The sequence below is a fragment of the Fomitiporia mediterranea genome (genome assembly GCF_000271605.1).
Source record: "Fomitiporia mediterranea MF3/22 unplaced genomic scaffold FOMMEscaffold_10, whole genome shotgun sequence".
Taxonomy (NCBI): Eukaryota; Fungi; Basidiomycota; class Agaricomycetes; order Hymenochaetales; family Hymenochaetaceae; genus Fomitiporia; species Fomitiporia mediterranea.
The window spans coordinates 1,040,948-1,056,404 of NW_006760395.1; the positions used below are offsets into that span (position 1 = coordinate 1,040,948).

Sequence of the window (15,457 nt, forward strand, 5' to 3'; positions counted from 1 at the left end):
GTCTTTTATTACATATCTACTTAAATTCAAAGTATTAAGGTTGTTAACAAACTGTAAGAGACTGTACATCTGTTTTATCCAAGAAAGTATTAATTTAAACTAAAAAACAAGTAGAGATACATTAAGTAGTCATTAATATCCTTTACAGTTATAGTACAGACACAAGACTTGAAAAATATATGGACACATAATAGATCACTACATGTCTTTATTTGTATGTCTGTATAAGAACTGGTTGAATTTCTATTAAGAATATAGTAGTAAAAATGTATGTTTCTCAGCCAAATTGGCAACTTCACTTTAGCATTTTTAACTCAACTAAATAAGAGCCATTTACAATAAAACTTGGATATATTGTACATATACTATATTGTTACATACATGATTTTTCTCAAGAAGAAATATGCTGATTTGTATGAGTTATAGATAAATCTTTGAATCTTGATATAAAGGCAAAAAACTGTTAACATGATATATACATGTAGATCCTTTCATAACTCACTCAATTTTACATATTTTTCTTTCTAATACATACAGATAGAAAGCTGTGAAGAATAGCTTTCTAACAGTATTTTTTATATTTTCTAATAATTATTGATTGTGGAGTTACAAGCAAATTAGCTGAAATTAGCTAATCATGTCAACAGTTTTTTGCATCACTGTACTAAAAAGGAATCTAAGTGCCTTGTTTTGGAATTATTCAACTCGGTTTCAGATCTGAGATCAAGCTTCTAAGTTGGTCCAATTTCTAATCCTTGCTTTCTTATTAAAGTTATTTGGACCTCCAGCAAATGTACTGTTTGTCTTGCTTAACCACGCAGCAAGCAATGCTATCAATGGTATCGACGCAAAAAGAGGCGGAATGTTTAAAATGGCGTCTGTCGAAACGGTGTCGAATATTCGGCTAGGTTTTCCGCAAAAGCTCTATCAAGGGCTAATAGTTGCTCCTAATCATCGGCATAAATCAAATAGGACCATTTATGCATATCCGGTCCAACAACCACGATGCTATCAAGAAAAAAAATCCAAGAAACAACGGGAAAACAAATGACGACAACAGCGACCATTATGTCTGCCTTTTCTTAAATAATACCCGAGCTTTCGGATTCGGTATAGATGCGGTAATGAAGTTGATTTGCTTGGGATCTGTTCCATCTCCCTCGAGCTTCATATCGTAGTTCAAGACAAGGTGAGCTAACATTGTCTTGAGCTCGTTTGCCGCAAAGAACCGGCCGGGGCTATCGATCATACAAGAATCAGTACCCGTTGTTGACAGTTAAAATAATAGCAATTACCAAGCATGACGGCCATGACCAAAAGGCAAAAACTCTGTGCTTGTTGAAACCACACGAGCCGTCGTTTCTTCGTTCTCACTCTTCCCTAGAGCGTCTACGAATCTAAAACCATCAAACTCAGATGGGCTCTTATAGTTCTTCTCGTCGTAGTGTTGTGCGACAGCATTGACTGTGACGAATGTGCCTGCTGGTAAGAACGTCCCATCCGACATGGTATAATCGACCAGGGCCTTCCGCGACATCGATACTGAACATAAATCATATTGTTCAGCAGATGCCGCATAACACTGCAATAGACGACGATGCACTTACATAAACCGATACCACTGTACCGCAGTGCTTCTTTGATGTAGCTGTCAACTCTGGCCATTTTCGAAAGGGAATCCTTCGACCAGCCCTCTTCTTTCACCACATGTTCGACCTCCTCGCGCAGCAGTCTGATATCCTCCGGATTAGATGCAACGTGAAGTAAAGCATGGGTGAAGCTCTGTGTATCACAACAACCCCGTTAAATGACAGAATCCGTGTAGTAAGTTCTACTTACAGTCGACGAGGTATGCACCGCAGCAAAATTCAGCGTGAGAATGCGCTGCGTCAGCGCTTTCACGTTTCGCCTCTCGTTTTCTGGAGCCTCTTCAAGAAGCCAGGTAAGCATGTCATTCTGAATGAACAGTATTTGAATTAATATCGTTGTATAAGCAGTTCTTGATGGAGGATTGAAGGATGGGGAGCATACCGGTTTGCCGGGCCAGTCCTTTCCATACTTGTCAGCTTGTGCCAAGCGATATTCAATAACAGGTCCCAAATGCTTCATTGCTTTGCGAGTACTGGCGGGAACGGATGTTAAGAACTCTCCAACGAGACTAATGACCTCAGTAAGCACCTAATTCACAAAGTCAAAACTCATAGAAGTTTGATTACATACCCCTTCAGGAAATTGGGGAACATGTTAATTATTGCCGACCCTTTGATAACATCCAAGGTGAAGCGGATATTGAGCTCGAGGTATTCTTTTTCCCTGCCTAATGCCAATTAAAGTATCGTTGAGTCGAAGCCCAAAAGACACTTGGTAAAGCCCACTTACATAATGGAAGTCCAACAAATACACGATTACTCGCCCTGACTACTACTTTCATGATTGTATCTAAGGCAGGAAGCGTAATCCATTCTATATTTGCAGTAGAATTCCGAGTCAGAATAGCGTTAATTGTGTCTGAGCATTACATCCGCACCATTCGAGCCTGTTGCAATAGTATCCTCAAAGGCCTGTGCAACTTCTTCCTGAATGTCATGATACATAACACCCAAGTTGCGTGTCAACTGTGACCGCACAAGAGCTACATGATAATGATTTCCAGAGACATAAGGACCCAGAGTATATTTCACAGCAAGACTCTAAATAAATATAAAAAGAAAGTATGCATCGTCATTAGTAAATGAACATATTGGGCTGCTGACGCCAAGCAACTACGTACCTCTTCTGTTGATTCCATAAACGACAACTTATCATCTGGTGCCCTCCGAACCTCTTCTATGAGCTCGGGAGTGTTCACCACAACCATCCACCTATCAAACATAGGAATTTTGAACGTTGTGCACTATTTTGCAACGTATATGACATGAGTGACACGACAGTATCATGATATTTATATGCAGTCAGTGGTCTCACACACCTTGCGATATCCCTCATCCAACATTTCCCTTGCATGTTTTACTAATCTGAGTGCTCCAAAGTAGGATGTCAGAGTTCCCGAAGGACCAATTGCAGGCACATTAACCTAAGGATGTCATGGAAGGAAGCACAAGTTGGTTGGATGTCAATTCTATCGAAGGAAGCATGGAGGTAACCACTAGTACTCACGTGTTTCTTCTTCGCCTGAAGATACTGGACAGCAGCGGAGAAAAGAACGATGACAGCACCTGTGAAGACCACATCCTGTTTTATTCCCCGATCAATTGAAAATATTCTAAGCGATTCGGTCGAAGTAGCGTTGAGCGTCGACATGGCAGAATGAAAAGGGGTCCGTGGGACGACCGAGACAACCGTGGCGACGATTAACACAGAACATCAATGATCAAAATTATGTAAAGCACGGTCATAGTATTCGGGCATCCGTATTGGCTGTGAAATCGATGTGCGCGCTCATGCGAGGCATCGGAGATGTTCTCAGCGATCTATTTACTTCAAGAGTATGTTTGTTTAGTACAATTTTTAAGTATGTACAGTACATTCCGACTAATCTAATGCCCGGTGTGATTGTCTTTCCGAAAAATTTCGAATGTTGTTGGTTCATCTGGGGGACTCACTTCAATCCGCTTCCCAACCTTGAATTGAAAAGACTAGGGAGACACGAAAACGTGGGCTCAGGTGAGTCAGTGACATCCATTTTGAAATAACGCGTCACGTGCATTGTTTTCTGCTGATCAAGCCAATTAGAATTCGGAATTCCTATTGGCATTGCTGTCAGTGTCACTCTATCGAGCACTACGACTTCTCAGTGAGGTCTGAGACCAAATGACTGAACATCCAGGGTCAGATGGGAACTCCTAGCCTTTCTACAGCCATAATTAGTTTTGATTATTGCAAAGAATTGCGCAACAATGCCAGCAAGACAAATTGCACTCTACTTTGGCGGACATATTCCACACATCCATAGTCCGCACACTCATCTCAGGCAGCCCTTCTTTATTCGACCCGCATCAACTGTGAGTGCGACGGGCAATGTTGAACATTCGGGGCCAAGTTCTGTCGATTATCCGTTTCCGAGGCATCCACACCCAAATCCGTACGAGATATTTCATCTGAAGCCCGGAGCATTGCCAGAAGAAATAAAGTCGCGGTGTAAGTCAAAATCATATCACACTGTTTTTAACGAATAAACACTCAGTCTACGACTTAAACAGATTATCAGCTAGTCCGAATACATCATCCCGATACACCCCACGCTCGCCATCTGCCTTCTCATATCTCTCATGCGCGCTTTCAGGCCATCCAAGCCGCACACGACGTGTTGACCGGGAAAGTGCGCCGCAGAGACTCCCCTTCTCCTATGCATTCTTCCCCCCCTATGGCACATGCGCATCGACGAAGGCATAATTCTCATGCAGAGTGGACGCAAGCTGCAGAACAAGCGGAAGAAACAGCGAATGATCGATGGCAAGATCAAGCAATTGTTCTTGCCGGAATTGCTGTGAGCGTTTTTAGACCTTGTTATTGCTAACGAGCCGCTTACACGACGACATTTATGTTATACGCTATCATCCATGAATATATACTTATTCAGGCACTCGGACTGGCTGTGGTGCCGTTCCTTACATCTTCGATGCTTTCTGACGGAAAACACACGACCGCCGCACAGAACCTCGCTCAAGCGCGACGAGAAGCTCGCGAAGTGGGCATGTCTCGCCGTGTGGAGATTAGGAAGCGTGTCCGGGGCTACGAACTAGAGCGGGAATATCAAGAGCGAGTGCTATTGGATGCCAATTCGAAAGAAAGTGGTGGTTCTTAGCAGATAAATCATGATACAATTAAATTTGGTCTTTGCAATGTTGCGTGCCTGGCGGATTTTGACCACTGGATTGAACGTGCACCGCCCCATGCATGACCGGACATGGAACTGCCCCTGCTGGCAGTTAGGCCGTTCTTTAGGCGAGAAGCGGGTGGTGCGCATTTGATAGCGCAGCAAAGAAGCTCACTTGCTATTGCCGCCCTCCTAAATAGAATGAAATCACACCACTTTAGCTGATATGCCAATCCCAGGACTTTAAGTCGCATTCCAGCAATGTCTTCAGGTAGCTGGAACCCCTGCGATTGCTTTCCTTCTTGTGACAATTTGGATCGAATGAGCATGACATATGCCCAGCATTCTAAAATAAATGCCATCAAACTCAGTACCTGAAAGTCCAAACTTGGTGTCACCGTCAGTCGGAACCGTTGTGCTTAGTCAGAGGGATTTAGTACCGGAATAATATACCCGAAATTACGCGTGTCTCGGCAGGCCGGGCAAGTAATCCCTCTGTGCACTGCACACGCTGCGCAACTGATATCCTTTGTACTTTCTCCTATACATGTCGCCTGCTGAGCTATTCTGAAGCGAACACACCCCCTGTAGATGCCTCCTGCACAGAAAGACACTGGTCCCGTCGATGCAACCGGTCTCGAGTTACGGCGAGTCCGGGATCGCGGTATGTCTACCGCATTACTCATTTACCCTCATTTCTCGTATGGATATATGCTTATGCAGAATAAAACAGAATTAGAATTGAAGAGATTGTCCGGAGATATCTCTTGTGCAGAGTGTCGCAGGTTTGTCCGATCGTGATGACTTTGGTGCACGTTTGGCTTACCGCTTGCAGATTAAAGCTAAAGTGTGACAAGAAGGTTCCATGCTCCTCGTGCGTACGCCGGGGCTGTAAGCAGATTTGTCCGACGGGTACGCGTGTCGCGGTCCGGTGACTATTTGGTAAATGAATTGACCTGGCATTGCAGGAACGACCACGGGCGGAAACACTGGCCGGCAAATCGCAATTAATGCTGCATCCACGTCGATCTCAACTGGCAGTGATGTAGGCCGAAAGCTGACCTCGATGAGCGAGAGAATTAGCGTGCTTGAAGACGCGTTGCAAATTCAGGGTGGTGCATCTCACCCGCTGCTCTCATCAGAGCTGCTTGCCATTAAGCAAGGTGTTGATGCCGTCCAGCCGATCTCTCAGAAGGCCGAGGATGACGAAGCTGAGGAAGAACTGACGGATGCATTTGGGACCCTTTCAATCAGGGAAGATAAGACAATGCGGTTTCTGGGCGCTTCAGCTACAGAAGTATGTGTTATCTCAGCTCTTGACACGTTCATATGTTTATCAGTAGACAGGGTGTACTCTTGATGGTATGTAGTAACGCTGTGCTATCTGACTCCTTACGCATTCCTTTCCATGTATAGCAAGTCCTTGGAGGAGAGACGACTCATCCAAATTTTGACTTATCGAGTCTACCGCAAGAGCTTGTACAAGCCAGCGGGATGTGGCCGTTTGTGCCTGCCTACCTTTCGCGTTCCGAACATTACGCTCAGCTCGCTTCTCACCTTCCTCCATATGAGCGTGTTACATCGTTGACGGAAGCTTATTTCTCTAATTTGGCATGGTTTATCGTGAGTCAGTCCTGGCTCCTTTGCTTGTATAGTACTTCTTTAGTTCCCTTATTTTACTACTGTGCTTTTTTCATGATGGGTTAAACACTGATGAGTTGTCCAGGCGCCGATCGATCGTGCTCAAGTTGTCGAGGCCGTTGTTCCCAACTTTTATCCAGAACATCGACCTATTTCGCCGGAACTAATCAATAACGAAAACATTCATGAACTTGCGCTGTTATTCATAGTATTAGCCTGCGGAGCAGTTGCAGACCTCACCCAACCTGCAGCAAACCCTGAGGCTGAGAAGTACCACCAGCTCGCGCGTGCAGCTCTGGGGATGCGATCTTTCCTTGATTACGCCTCGTTTGCTGCCTGTCAAACGGTGTTCTTGATGGGATCATATGAGATATACTCAGGACACAAAACGACTCAGGAAAGCTCCTGGAAATTGATGGCTATAGGCATGCTTATTGCATCTAGCGTAAGCGCTCCCGATTTGGACGAAGAAACTGAGCTGACTAGCGTCTTAGATCGGGCTTCATCGTGATCCTTCTCGGTGGAAACTAAATGTAAAGACGGTGAACTGGCGCAGACGAACTTTTTGGGAGATTAATACGGTTGATAAATGGAGGGTAGGAAATATTTCTCGCTTTTCCGTATGTGTGTTTATCAAAGTGTATACGTTAGAGTTTAGGGTCCGGAAGACCGATGAACTTCCCAAACAACGCGGTTGACTGCGAATATCCTCTAGATCGTGGCGCAACAGTTGAAGAAGACGGTGTCGTTGTTGAAAGTGGTGGGTTTAAGTTTCCTCTCGAGCCTGTATTCAGAGACACGCCCGCTGTGCTTCTGGCTTTATGCGAATTATTTTGTCTAACTATCTAGTTAGTTTGGCAGTGGCGATATCGCTTCACACGCGACGTTTTAGCCTACCTCACAGAGAAGATATGTGCTGCTCGACCGCCAAAATATTCGGACATTATGGAAATGGACAGAGCGGTCCGCGCTTTCGATGTGCATCCTTTCGTGTATCAGCGACCGAAGCCAAACTACGCTTTCGCTACTGAAGGAGAATACAGGAACCTCCATCCGTATATCACTCTCTGGTGGAAAGAGATGGGTATGTGGCTTAGTACTATTGATCACCCGTTAATGCACGCCTGATATTCTTTGAAGCCTTACTATACATTCATCGCAGTTGTTTCGCCCGTGCGATGCTTGACTATCCGAGCAACCCTATGAAGAGTCCATTCTCCGCTTCCTTCTTAACGACTTATCGAAGTGCAACGGTACTGTTGAAAATACTTCGGGATGCATCTGATCGTCTTTCTCTCATTTTGTATGTCTCTCAAAATCAGCTTCCCACCCGCCCAACCATTAACGTATTCACAGAGAACGCATGTGGTCGCTCTGGTCTATATCATTAAGCTGTGCCGTACGTCATGTCAAATTTTTTTCACTCGGCACGACCTGTTTGGTCTCCGTATTGCTCTGTGGTATATTTGAGATCATTTAGCTCACGCACGTTTAGGTGATTGTCGGATCAGTCGCATGTAGGCCATCGACGATTAATTTTGCCTCATCGGCTCTCAATGAGCTCGAAAAGGTTATCAAAATCTTTGAGATGTCGAGTAGACATCCCGTCGCACGTAATGGCGTGGTATGTTGAGTTGATCATCGTTCCTTCTCTAATTTCAGTAATATCGTGCTTCCTCTAGAACCTCTTGTACCGGATGCGGGACAAGGCCAATGCTGCGTTCCATGCACACGATTCGCGTTCTCGTTCTGCGTCGACGACAACTTCTGATGGTGATAAACAAAATATCGGCGAGCTGAAGGTCTCGCGCTTCCCACCTACGTCTAGTGAGCTCGTGGGTGACGATGAGGAGTTAAACATCTTGCGTGGCACGACTAGATACGTTGAACAACGGAGCATCCCACCTGAGCGGGCTATTGAGGACTCGCACCGTCACAATTATCTAACATACTATGGTTCTACTTCATCGAACTCGTCATCGTGCAAGTCTCCGGAAATGCCACAGAGCTCAACGAGCGGAAGTAGTTCTCAAGCCTCCGATTCTCGCAGAAGTGACTTTTCGACCACGTTCTCAGCCTTGGACCCTTTGATGGCTCCAAGTCCATTCGTCCAAGGCTCTTCGGGATATAGCAGCCATACACCTGGAACCCCTGCGACCTCCTATGATTCTCCTGAGCTTACTCAGGATCCATGTGATCCGTACGACAATTACCTCCCTCCATTCGTGGAGGCTTCGAATCGGGATGTGGAACGAACGAAGGTATGGACTGGCGGCAGCGGAGGCCTTGGAGGAGATATTTCCATGCAACTCGGAGGACAACATCAGCAGATCCATATTGAAGCTAATCAGGCGCACTCCACACAGTTAGGGAATCAGCAGCCTTCGACGTCATTCCCATTCTCTGGAACACAAGCCTTCCCTTCCCATCCGTTGGTACCAATGGACGCTTCTCACGCAGAACATAACAAGGGATACTTTACTGGGACTCCGAACACTTCAACGCAATTCAAAACTACCGAACAAGATATGTTCCCTCCTTACGATTACACGTACGACCCTACCAATATAGGACAGTCGTATTTCACAGGACCTTCTCCGGATCCACAAGTATTGGCGAACCTTAATGCATTGTATCAAAAGGCAGACGGCGGAAATATCGAAGTTTGGGATTCGTTCATGCAGGCATTTGAACTTACAAATAACGTCGATTCTGGGCAGAATGAGGGTTGGGAGGCAATGGTGTTTCCTTGACAAATTTAGCGTTCAATACATTAATATCCTTTTACTACTTGGTAGCTATTAGATACATCGTTCTCCGAGGGAAGATGCTCAAAGTGTAGGGGCAGACGGAAAAGTGGACGGATTTACCGGTATATTTAATTTGTACGGATACAGTCATTTGTAGAGCTATTTTGAATGCGCAGCTTCGACTCGTGCTTTTAGTGTGGAAAAGCGATCATCATCGCATGGTATCTGTTAGATCCTTTACATTTTACTTGTAACTTTATATGCACCTTTCGACGGCTGGTGTAGCGTGGGAATAATGTAAAGCGACAATCCGACCAAATTTGGCTCATGCAGCAAAAAGAGTGCAAATCACCACTACTACTTAACAATCGTACTTCTTTTTGCGGTCGGAATGCATCCAAGCAAGCTCTGAAAAGTCCTGATGTCAAGATGACAGTCAAATGACACACATTTTCGGATTCGGCTCAGCTCGGAGACATGATCAAGGACGTCCATTTCGACTAGGCGTTCTGCCCTTCCGCAATCATCGGCGACTGCTACTTCCATATTGTGGTTGTGTACACCCGCTTCATTTTTGCTTGAGGACAGGTCCATTTCTGCTTCAAGCTACGACGCTTGTCGAATTAGATCTGTGAATCGCAGTAAGTCAGCTACAGCTGTCGCATACTTTCTCAGGATTGACACTTCAAAGCGGCCAATGTGAACAGCTTTCAAGGTCCTCTCCTGGAATTTAAGTCAAAACCTCGGTGTAAGATGAGATTGACGAGGTGTTGATAGGCATGTGGACTGATAAAGACCTCCTGTCATTGTGGAATGATGCGCCCCCGCCTGTCCAGACTGGAACTGCTTCAAGAGATCTCATGGAACCACGTCCACTTTGAGCAATTCGGTGCACAGAAGTCTTACAAGTATATACTTTATCTTCCATAAGGTAAAGAGCTAGAGCGGTGTCGGAACTTAAGGAATACAGTCACGATTCATGTTTCTACACATTCTATGGGTTTGGACACTACTTACCACGAATACTGTAGCAATCTAGGCTACATCCTTGGTGCATTTTCGTCAATAGCTCAATGCTCATACCATAAGACAAGGGATAGCAAATAAGACTGTCCTATGTGAACGCTTCGCTACAGCATCCCGCAATGCAGTGTTCATTGGAGCTCGCTTCAAATCCTACTTGGTAAGCGACACGATGTGTTTTCGCACATAACATAGCTCCGTATAACTGACTTCCGTGCTTGCATCAGAGGATAGAAGCATCATCATTCATCAAATATGATATTCCGATATCTCGAGTTCGTCAATGGGATGTAGTTATTCAACATGCATGTCTCAAAGCTGGTCATGTTTACGACTCTCATTATGTCTTACTGGCCGCCATCGTCAGTATGTCAACCAGCTTTTACTTGCTGACATTTTCCGAGACTGCAGCAGAATTTCCTTACTCCAGTACCGAATTTCTGTATATAAGGAGCAGATAGTAACTCCACTTTCTCTAGAAAAGCTACGGCTACAGGTCTTTCACGGAACTATAGTTCGCATTTCTCTGCATTCACTATGGCAAAACTTTCACTGGTGTCGTTGCTGCTCACACTGACGCATCCAGTATTCTCTGCTACCGTCACTCGATCTCTCGACATAGTCAACGACAACGTGTCTCCAGACGGACTCACACGTCCGTGAGTCACCTTATTATAAAACAAAAGAATAGACTCTGTTTTATTGAGCATATCCTACGCATGTCAGGGCCATCCTTGTCAATGGGTCGTTGCCAGGACCTTTGATATCCGGCAATGCCAGTGACACATTCCTTGTCAATGTTACAGACAACCTTACAGACACGACGATGTATCGCGGAGTCTCCATTGTAAGCTTGCTGAATTATACCGCTTCCACATTACTGACGAATGCGCAGCATTGGCATGGCCTTTATCAAAAAGGTGGGTAAAGCCATTTACACTTTGTGATTGATTCGCTCTTACTCTACCGTTAATAGGTCATGCGGCGGACGATGGTGCCTCTTGGGTGACCCAGGTCAGCTGAGATTACAGGCCTTCATTACTAGAATACTTATCGACGTGTCGTGGATTAGTGCCCTATTATTCCAAACAACTCGTTCCTGTAAGTCACTGGAAACTTTCTGTCAAGAACCGTAGCTTATGGTAGCATATGAAGCTATAATTTCACAGCTGCAAATCAGACTGGAAGTTAGTAAACTATACTACGCATTTCTCCGATACTTCGATGAATTCATGTTATCTTTTAGCCTATTGGTATCACTCGCATGAAGGAACCCAATATTGTGACGGGCTACGGTCAGTTCTTTGTTTCGCAGCACGCCAGAATGGTTTAAATGTCTCATCTGTCGAATGGTAATTTTTTTACCTTCTCAACCGGTAGTGGACCACTGGTTATTTATGACCCAGAGGACCCTCATGCCAACTTGTATGATGTTGATGACGGTAAGTAGCTGATTCTCTCTTTCAAATGTTTTCCAGAAATTAATAATCGAGTTTAGAAACGACGGTCATTACACTTGCCGACTGGGTGAGTTACGTGACGAGTAATGTTTCGTCCTTTTCACTTACGCACCATTTCTAGTACCACAACGTGTCCAACTCACTCTTTCCCAACAAGGCAAATAGTCGTTCGTAATAATTATACAGGGCATTTCTAACACTCTTTGATATATCATATAGGGATTTAAAGACCCGTAAGTGAAAGAAGCAATTGAGTTGATACTCGAAACCAATTCGCGCGCAGACCACCCAATTCAACACTTATCAATGGTCGCGGCCGTTATTTGGATGGTCCAAACGTACCACTCTCTGTTGTAAATGTCACGCAAGGTTTACGGTCAGCTTGATCTGTATAATTGCGTGCTATTCTTCTACTTACACTTAGCCCCTTAGGTATCGATTCCGTATCGTCAGCGTCAGCTGTTCCCCTTCGTACGCTCTGATCTTTCCTATACGTTTCTGCGCTACTGATTCCATCTCAAATAGCTTCAAATTTCAGATTGATGGCCACAACATGACTGTAATCGAAGCGGATGGTATCGAAACGGAACCAGTGGTATGACAATTCTGTTCTTGGTTAATATGGACCTGAGATAGTACAATTCATTCAGACTGTCAACGCTCTGACTATCTATGCCGGTCAGCGATATTCGGTTGTCGTAAACGCATCTCAGCCCATTGGGAACTATTGTGAGTGCTTTGCCCAATAGTCTGCTCAACGCTTATGAAGCACAGGGATTCGTGCTGAACCATCGGCGTCGGGTGCTATCACTGGGTTCGAGAATGGCATAAATTCCGCCGTTCTGCGGTACTCAGGTGCTGCCCAAGAGGAGCCGACTACGTTGCAAGACACCGATGACAACCCACTCAACGAGGCAGACCTTGTTGTAAGTTTGTTGCCGCCTTGGTTACCTAATTGTGACAACTGATTTCTGCTAGCCGCTGGTGAACCCCGGAGCTGTGAGTGTTACAAAACTCTTTTCACTCCATTTTTTAGAGAATGCTAACTTTCCTTCAGCCTGGTGAACCTCGTCCAGGCGGGGTGGACCTAGCACTCAACCTTGACATCAGTCTCGTGAGTTTATTGTCAATGCCGATGTGTCCCCACATGCTGATGATGACCACGTTTATTTCAGAACATCACTACTGGAATGCACTCCGTTAACGGAAAGGTCTTTTTCTTTTTCTTTTCACGCTCTAGACGTGTTTCATCGAAACTCATTTCTTTTTTCAAAAACGTCCAGGCCTGGGAAAATCCAGCAACTCCTGTTTTGCTACAAATTTTAAATGGAAATACAGACCTTGTCCCCGCGGATTCACTGTATGAGCTTCCAGGCAATAGTACAATTGAGCTTTCCATGCCTGGAAGTTTTGCAGTAAGTAAATGTACATTATACGTGATTTGAGGGTTCCTGCCTGACAATTACGTTACAGCACCCAGTAGGTCCCTTACTGGAACGAAAGCTGTATCTACTTATCTGAAGTTGGACAACCACTCCCTCCTTTTAGATGCATCTGCATGGGCACAGCTTCGATATCGTCAGAGTGGCAGGTAGCACGGAGTACAATTATAAAAATCCACCACGCCGAGATGTGGTTAGTATGGGTGATTCTGGTGGCGATGATAAGAACAATGTCACCATTCGCTTCGTAACTGACAATGCCGGCCCATGGTTCTTGCATTGCCACATTGATTGGCATCTTGCTTCGTAAGTAATGGAATCGTTGAATGATTTGATTACTGTGATTCATTCGACTTGCAGTGGTCTGGCTGTCGTCTTCGTTGAGGATCGCGAGAACATCAATTCTGTCACACATTTCTCAGGTATGATTCATCTGATTGTTTGGTTACGATCTGGCTTAAGGCTTCATCGAGACGAATGGAAGAACCTCTGCCCTGCGTATTCCGCAAACCCTCCAGACGCTACTTTTTCTTGAAGGACTTCTGAGTATCGATTCGGCAGTCCACGACAGTTGGAAGTGACCAAGTCATCCGCTTCAGAATATATAATTTGCCGATAGTTTCTACTCTTTCAGGCATGTTATTCATTTCGGTACAATCAGATATCGTTGTAAAGTTGCTACACATTTGCAAATATAATGTTGATAAGATAAGACTCTCATGGATGCATTTTGTTATGCATGATGTTTCAGTCTGGTCAGGGGCAGTATGAGATTGCAGCAAGCAAACAACATCGATGATGTGAAGCATTGATCTAGGATTTTTTTAAAGTAAACTGCACGAGAGAAATTACATCACCAAATCGAACACGAAAATGTATTGGAATTTACTGCTAAGACATATATTTTTTACATATTGTGGATCCTTATATTTGCTTATAAAGTCTACATCATCACGAAAAAGTCTTAACAGTTGTATTAGATTATAACCTAGTATATTTTTTACTTTTTGTAAATTTTGTAAAAGTGATAATAACTTAGATAGTGGTTTTCACAAGTCAATTATAATTTAGTACAAGTAAAGCAAGAATCCAGAATAGTTAGTAAAATTACTGATATTAATTATGATTGTACATATTGTCAAGATATGCAAGTAATTATAACATACCTCCTGAAATAATAATGTTAGAATATACTTATCAAAATTTAACAGTATAGTATCCTCTTACAATTTATACCAGTCATTACAAGCATTTGATTAGCTTGTTTTGGCTTTGCTTACAGATTTGTATTAAATAATTAATAAAATATAATTATATTTGATTATAGAATACAAAAAGATAGTAAATAATACATTATTTCTACAATCCCAATCCCTGCACCACCAGTAGCCTCTGTCTTGTTCTTTTGCAAGTAGAGTTTGTGTTAATAAAGGATTGATACATTCTTAAGCTGTTCAATATAGTCTTCATCACCAGGCCTTAATTGTTACTCAGTCCCTACAAGTAGAATTGCATACATGTGTGAGTTGTAAGGTCAAGCAGATTGTGAAGAGTGAGACTGTGTCTGTAAGACAGGTTCAGAGTGATTAGCAAGTGACAATAAGAAAGAAAAGATGGACACACAGTAATAGTGTGTAGCAAGTGTGAGTAGTCTGTACAGATTGAGATCTGGAGTGTTGGACAAGCTGATTCAGACTGTAGACAAAATCATGTCTGTACACATACACTCTATTGTCTATCTACAGTATCCAATAGGAGGTGTAGTAAACTGAGTCATTGATTGTAAGGTGTATCTCTAGAATGTTCTGGCTTGAAGGGAGAAGGTAATGTATAAGGTGTGGACAGACTCAGCTCAGGAGGGGTGAGTAGTAGCTACTGCTTCCATTATTCAAAATGGTGTTATAGACAGTACTAGGGAATATAAAGGCACACAGTGTGAGTCTATCAAGGATGTCAAGCATAGAATGGTGGGTGGGGAAGGAGAGTATGTACAGGGTTAGAGAGAGGATTGTGCCTTAGGAGTAATCCAACATAGTCATTATTACAAGCATACTTGTATGTACTTGTCAATTGTTGCTTGCACTACAGAGTAAGAAGAAGAATGTGAATACATGGAATTATTGAAGAAGTTGTTTAGTATTGGTCAACAATGTGGAAGCACAAATGTGAATGTAAAAAGGAAGAGGAACATGAAAAAAAGGAGGACAATAAAGGAGAGGCAGAGTAAGAGGCAGAGCAAGGAGCAGAAGGGATAGAAGGGAGACAAAAAGTTGGGAGGAGAGAGATGAGCAGCTATTGTGTAGACTATTATGAAGGACTGGCTAC

General features: G+C 43.8%; 4 protein-coding genes across 4 annotated transcripts; 3 read left to right on the forward strand and 1 right to left on the reverse strand.

Moving 5' to 3' along the window:
- Nucleotides 1–605: 605 nt before the first annotated feature.
- On the reverse strand, nucleotides 606–3,395 carry FOMMEDRAFT_22526 (cytochrome P450). The gene is made up of 11 exons (XM_007269466.1): nucleotides 3,157–3,395; nucleotides 2,969–3,073; nucleotides 2,771–2,893; nucleotides 2,528–2,690; nucleotides 2,380–2,463; nucleotides 2,221–2,317; nucleotides 2,032–2,158; nucleotides 1,840–1,956; nucleotides 1,608–1,782; nucleotides 1,296–1,542; nucleotides 606–1,238 (listed from the first exon to the last, which is right to left on the reverse strand). The coding sequence occupies exons 1-11, from the start codon at nucleotides 3,298–3,300 to the stop codon at nucleotides 1,067–1,069; spliced, it is 1,554 nt and encodes a 517-aa protein (XP_007269528.1). The 5' UTR covers nucleotides 3,301–3,395; the 3' UTR covers nucleotides 606–1,066.
- A 384-nt stretch (nucleotides 3,396–3,779) lies between these two features.
- On the forward strand, nucleotides 3,780–5,013 carry FOMMEDRAFT_22527 (uncharacterized protein). Its single transcript, XM_007269467.1, has 3 exons — nucleotides 3,780–4,137; nucleotides 4,200–4,486; nucleotides 4,580–5,013. Exons 1-3 carry the CDS (start codon nucleotides 3,897–3,899, stop codon nucleotides 4,802–4,804), a joined length of 753 nt encoding a protein of 250 aa, XP_007269529.1. The 5' UTR covers nucleotides 3,780–3,896; the 3' UTR covers nucleotides 4,805–5,013.
- A 165-nt stretch (nucleotides 5,014–5,178) lies between these two features.
- On the forward strand, nucleotides 5,179–10,672 carry FOMMEDRAFT_170117 (uncharacterized protein; the record flags this gene model as incomplete). The annotated part of the gene is made up of 19 exons (XM_007269468.1): nucleotides 5,179–5,347; nucleotides 5,408–5,601; nucleotides 5,652–5,728; nucleotides 5,785–6,113; nucleotides 6,164–6,178; nucleotides 6,233–6,439; nucleotides 6,543–6,902; nucleotides 6,952–7,053; nucleotides 7,109–7,217; nucleotides 7,311–7,541; nucleotides 7,598–7,760; nucleotides 7,814–7,856; nucleotides 7,953–8,081; nucleotides 8,140–9,198; nucleotides 9,263–9,329; nucleotides 9,384–9,428; nucleotides 10,302–10,390; nucleotides 10,458–10,592; nucleotides 10,642–10,672. Coding segments are annotated over exons 2-19 (3,384 nt in total), but the record flags the coding sequence as incomplete, so codon positions are not given.
- A 95-nt stretch (nucleotides 10,673–10,767) lies between these two features.
- Nucleotides 10,768–13,667, forward strand: Fmlcc4 (laccase; the record flags this gene model as incomplete). The annotated part of the gene is made up of 19 exons (XM_007269469.1): nucleotides 10,768–10,889; nucleotides 10,957–11,077; nucleotides 11,126–11,150; nucleotides 11,207–11,244; nucleotides 11,303–11,331; nucleotides 11,386–11,417; nucleotides 11,477–11,525; nucleotides 11,611–11,672; nucleotides 11,729–11,761; nucleotides 11,946–12,066; nucleotides 12,123–12,161; nucleotides 12,216–12,285; nucleotides 12,341–12,419; nucleotides 12,465–12,616; nucleotides 12,727–12,815; nucleotides 12,931–13,126; nucleotides 13,239–13,438; nucleotides 13,493–13,554; nucleotides 13,606–13,667. 19 exons carry the CDS (start codon nucleotides 10,768–10,770, stop codon nucleotides 13,665–13,667), a joined length of 1,581 nt encoding a protein of 526 aa, XP_007269531.1.
- Nucleotides 13,668–15,457: the final 1,790 nt, after the last annotated feature.

What these genes read in the sequence shown, in the direction of transcription:
- FOMMEDRAFT_22526 (XM_007269466.1), bottom strand. Translation starts at nt 3,300, where the DNA reads ATGTCGACGCTCAACGCTACTTCGACCGAATCGCTTAGAATATTTTCA. An exon ending in TTATGGAATCAACAGAAGAG is followed by an intron (nt 2,691 to 2,770) that starts GTACGTAGTTGC and finishes ATATTTATTTAG; the next exon opens with AGTCTTGCTGTGAAATATAC. An exon ending in CGGTGCATACCTCGTCGACT is followed by an intron (nt 1,783 to 1,839) that starts GTAAGTAGAACT and finishes TGTGATACACAG; the next exon opens with AGCTTCACCCATGCTTTACT.
- FOMMEDRAFT_22527 (XM_007269467.1), top strand. Translation starts at nt 3,897, where the DNA reads ATGCCAGCAAGACAAATTGCACTCTACTTTGGCGGACATATTCCACAC. An exon ending in AGAAGAAATAAAGTCGCGGT is followed by an intron (nt 4,138 to 4,199) that starts GTAAGTCAAAAT and finishes CGACTTAAACAG; the next exon opens with ATTATCAGCTAGTCCGAATA. An exon ending in TTGTTCTTGCCGGAATTGCT is followed by an intron (nt 4,487 to 4,579) that starts GTGAGCGTTTTT and finishes ATACTTATTCAG; the next exon opens with GCACTCGGACTGGCTGTGGT.